Source organism: Tenrec ecaudatus, chromosome 7 (genome assembly GCF_050624435.1).
Source record: "Tenrec ecaudatus isolate mTenEca1 chromosome 7, mTenEca1.hap1, whole genome shotgun sequence".
Taxonomy (NCBI): domain Eukaryota; kingdom Metazoa; phylum Chordata; class Mammalia; order Afrosoricida; family Tenrecidae; genus Tenrec; species Tenrec ecaudatus.
This window is the reverse complement of record NC_134536.1, coordinates 68447312-68452378: the sequence shown is the minus strand read 5'-3', so window position 1 is coordinate 68452378 and position 5067 is coordinate 68447312. Positions and strand designations below refer to the sequence as shown.

The following is a 5067-nucleotide window of genomic DNA, read 5'->3' as shown; positions in this document are numbered from 1 at the left end:
CTCAGAGTGTCGGATTATTATAACAAAGTGTTCATGTGTTGAGGGAGTACTTGGGTAGAGGCTCAATGTCCATCTGCTTCCTTAATACTAAACCCATAAGAATATGTACATAGATCTATTTCCCCATCCTCATGTGTAAATATATTTACATATGTACATGCCTATATTTAGACCTCTATAAATGCCATTTGCTTCTGGTTGTTTCCTCTATTTCCTTTTACTTTCCTCTTGTTCCATTATCATGTTCAGGTTTCTTTTGGGTTTCAATAATTCCTCTCAGTGCCATTGCCCTTAATCAAGCCCTACCAGACCTCCTATACTCTCCTCACCATTGATTTTCAATCACTTGTTGTTCCATTATCCCTGGGTTTGTTAACACCCACTTCCTTTCCCCCACTTCCCCATCTCCTGTGTATCTCCAGAACTGTCATCCCATTCTCTGTTCTGGCTTGTTTATCCCACCTATCCCATCCAGATTGACATGCAGAGTCAACAATATAGACAAACACAAGACGGAGCAAAACAAAGCAACAATAGGAAACAAAACAATAGCTACAACAATAATAACAACAAAACTAATGATTTAAAAAAAGAAGAAAAACCTATAAATAGTTCAAGGTCTATTTGTTGTCTCTTAGAGGTAGGTATTTTCCAGTTGAGTCTGATGGGGTTCCGCACCCTGGCCCCAGAGTCTATTTTTGGTGTTCCTTAGGGATTTCATTGCTCCTCTCTCCTTGCTGCTATGTTTCATGCTCCCAGTGTCTCACGTCGGTGTGGTGGGGACAAGGAAGGCACAATTCTTGCCATGTGTCTCTAGTGTTGTCCACGTTGGTGCTATGGGTCAGTGAGGAGGTGCTATGGGTCAGTGAGGAACATTGTGTCTCATGGTAGAGCCGACCATATGATCCTCTCTGTGAATGGCTGTTCTGAGCAAAAATATTGTCCTCAGTCCTTGGTGGGCCAGGATGTGCTATACTCTTTTCTCTTACCCTCCCCCCATTTGCTTGTTTGTTCTGATCAGACATGCCCTCTCCTTGAGCTGTAGCTTTGGTGCTGTCCTCTGAAATGAATTCTGGGGGGACGGGGTCTACCACTTAGTTGGTAACGGGGCCAGCCCCTCAGGCCTCTCTTTCGGTTCCCTGTTTCATGTCAGTGTGTTGTGTTTTTGTTTTGGAGCACCGGGTTGAAGCCTGGTCCCTCTTTCCCTGTGAAGATATAAATAACACTCTCCCCTTGGGTGGATTAGTGCCCTGTTCCCCTGGTTACCCATATCTTTTCCCCCTCCTTTTTAGTTGGCTACCATATGTATCCCTGGGTTTAGTCTGGCCCCTATCATATTACCTGGACCTCATCCCAGGAATGTTTGTATACAGTAGCTTCTTCCCTGTGCCCCTTTTGGAGTTTTTTTAGCTTCCCTCAGCAGACACATGTTGTACTTTTCCTTTTGTGCTTGGCTTACTTGGCTTGGCATGATTTCCTCCAGTTCTTCCCATGTGATAATGTCCTTCATGCATTTAGCACTGTTTCGGGGGGATGTATAATATTCCATTATATGTATGTCCCAGGGTTTTTAATTCATTTGCCTGTTGATGGAAATTTTGGTTGTTTCCAACTCCTTGAAATTATGAACTTTGATGCAATGAATATTGGAGCACAGATGTCTGGGATGTCTGGCCATCGTTTGTTTCTTGCCTCTTCTGGGTATAAAACCAGTGGGGGATCACTGAATCATAGGGTTGCTCACTATCCATCTGCTTCAGAAATTACCAAAGTTATTTTCATAATGGTTGTACATACCTACATCTTCACCAGAAGTGGACGAGAGTTCCTATCTCTCCTCAGCCCCTCCAACACTTGTTACTTTCTGATTTTTTTAATTGGGCTGTCTTTGAGGATGTTAGTTGGCATCTCAGAGTTGTTTTAATTTGCATTTCTCTTATGGCTAGAGATCTGGAACATTTTCTCATATATGTATTGGCCATTTGGATTTCTGCCCTTGAGAAACTTCTGTTCAGGTCCTTTTTCCACCTTGTCAGTGAGAAAGTAGTTTTGTTCTTTTTGAAAGCTAGCAGAGTATTGTAGATTTTAGTAATCAAGCCTTTGTCTGATGTGTCATTGCCAAAGATATTTTCCCAGTCCGCGGACTCTCTTATTACTCTCTTGGTGAATTCTTTCAATGTACACAAGTGTTTTATCGATAATATAGCCCACTGGTCAATGTGTGCCTCTTCTGTGTTTGTGTCCTTCCCTATTTCCAATAGCCTATGTATTCCCTGAATCAAAGTTCTCAGATTTGTTCCAATCATCTCATTGATAGTCCTAATAGTTTGGGGTTTTACCTCTAGATCTGTGATCCACCTTGAGTTTATTCGTGTGCATGGGCCACATGGCACATATTAGAAGATAGACCACATACTGGGGCATAAGTTTAATCTGCATAAATTTAAGCACACTGATATCATACAGATCGATCTCTCTCTGACCACTGTCCCATAGGGCTGGATATCAACAAATGGAACATGAAGAAAACAAGGGCAAACAATTGGAGGATGAGTAACTCTCTATTGCAAGAGGAGTGAGTACTGGCCCAGATCAGATATGAAATTAGGAAATCTCTAGAAACCAATAACAATGAGAACATGACATAGTAAAACTTATGGGACATAGCAAAGGCAGTTATCAGAGGAAGTTTTATAGCAATACATGCACACATAAAAAGGAGAGATTTATGATTGATACCCTGGCACAAAACTTACAGCAACTATAGAACAGTCAATAAGATAATCTAACTAATAGAAAAAGAAAAGAAATAAAAATTAGGGCTGAGATTCAGGAGAGGGAAAATAAAATTATGGAAAAAAATAATATTGCTAAAAGTTGGTTCTTCGAAAAGATAAACAGCATCAACAAACCTCTGACGAACTTAACCAAAGAAAGGAAGGAACAAATGTCAATAGCAACGATGAGGGATGAAACAGAGGGCATTACAATGGACCCTAGTGAAATCAAAAGGATAATTACACAGGACTATGAAGCACTGTATTCCAAAGAATTCAAAAACTTGGGAGACATGGACAAATTCTTGGAAAAATAATCCCTCCCTAGACTATCCACGATGGACTTCAAGAATTCCAACAGACCCATACCAATAGAAGAAATAGGCAAGGTTATCAAGGGATTACCAACAAAAATCCCCACCATACCAAATGGATTTACAGGAGAATTCTATCAAGCATTCAAGGAAGAACTGAGACCAATCCTATACAAACTCTCCCAGAACATAGAAAAAGATGAAAACTCCCAAATTATTTCAATGAAGCTAGTATAACTCTGATACCTAAACTGGGCAGGGACCCCACAAGAATTGAGAACTACAGACCAATTTCCCTAATGAACATTGATGCAAAAATCCTTAACAAAATACTGGCCAACAGAATACAAAAGTATATAAAACAAATAATTCACCATGACCAAGAGGGATTCATACCTGGGATGCAGAGATGATTCAAGATACAAAAGACCATTAGTATCATTCACCACATTGACATGAAAACATTATAAGAACCACAAGATAACTCGGCATCAGCCCTAGAGCACACGGACTTCACTCTTCTCGAACCTCTCTCGCTTCCTCTGCAACCATGTCTGACAAACCCGATATGGCCGAGATCGAGAAATTCGATAAGTCGAAATTGAAGAAGACGGAAATGCAAGAGAAAAATCCACTGCCTTCAAAAGAAACGATCGAACAGGAGAAGCAAGCAGGCGAATCGTAATGAGGCGGCGCCGCCAATATGCACTGTACATTCCACAAGCATTGCCTTCTTATTTTCCTTCTTTTAGCTGTTTAACTTTGTAAGATGCAAAGAGGTCGGATCAAGTTTAAATGACCCCGCTGCCCCTTTTCACATCAAAGAACTACTGACAACGAAGGCGGCGCGCCTGCCGCTCCTGTGGGCCTGGCTGGCTGGCAGGGAAGGAAGAGAGCTTGCATGTTGGTGAAGGAAGGAGCTGGGTGGGGCGACAGTGAATAAATATCTAGAATAAAAGCAAAGCTGGTCCAAGGTGTTCTGCAGGCATAAAATGCAGTTTAATCGGAGTGCCATTTTTTTTGTTCAAATGATTTTAATTACTGGAATGAACAATTTTTAATATGCAAATAAAAAGTTTTAAAACCTAAAAAAAGAACCACATGATAATATTGATGGATGCAGCAAAAGCATTCAACAACATCCAACACCAATTCCTGTTTAAGACATTTGAGAAGATAGGAATTGAAGGAAATTCATCAATATAATATAAGCTAGGAATATGGCAGAGTGACAGATTATAAGGTCAACAAACAGAAGTCTATCAGACTACTATACACATCAGACAAGGCCACAGAAGAAGGGATCAAAAAGGTGGTACCCTTTACAATAGCCAAACACAAATTTAAATATCTAGGGATATACATGACTAAAAAACAAGATCTGTACAAGGAAAACTGCAAAACACTATTAAAAGAAACTAAGGGTGACCTCGACAAATGGAAGGACATCCCATCCTCATGGGATCAGAAGACTAAATATAGAAAATATGTCAGTTCTACCCAAGGCACTGTATAATTTCAATGCTATCTGAATCCAAATACATCATCTTTCTTCAAAGAATTGGAAAAACAGATTACCAATTTTATATGGAGAGGACAGAAGCCCAGAATTGGCAGAGAACTCCTCAAGAAAAAGGACAAACTTGGAGGGTTTGCTTTACTCGACTTTAGCACGTACTATACAGCCACAGTGGTCAAAACAGTGTGGTGTTGATATAATAGATATTCAGAAGAACGGGAAAGGATTGAAAACCCAGAAATAAAATCATTAGCATACACACAACTGATCTTTGATAAGGGCCCAAAAATATCAATTGGGAAGCAGATGCACTCTTCAATAAGGGGTGCTGGAAAGAATGGATACATATCTGCAGAGAAATGAAGCAAGACCATTACCTAAATTATTTATTATACGATTAAATTTATAATGACAAGTTTTAATAGTGACAGTTAATGTCATTGCAAAACAAAACCTT

The 5067-nt window shown here is 39.9% G+C and overlaps 1 protein-coding gene across 1 annotated transcript; it reads left to right on the top strand.

Moving 5' to 3' along the window:
- The first annotated feature begins 3579 nt into the window (after positions 1–3579).
- On the top strand, positions 3580–4099 carry LOC142452799 (thymosin beta-4-like). The gene has a single exon (XM_075554009.1). It carries the CDS (start codon positions 3642–3644, stop codon positions 3774–3776), a length of 135 nt encoding a protein of 44 aa, XP_075410124.1. The 5' UTR covers positions 3580–3641; the 3' UTR covers positions 3777–4099.
- Positions 4100–5067: the final 968 nt, after the last annotated feature.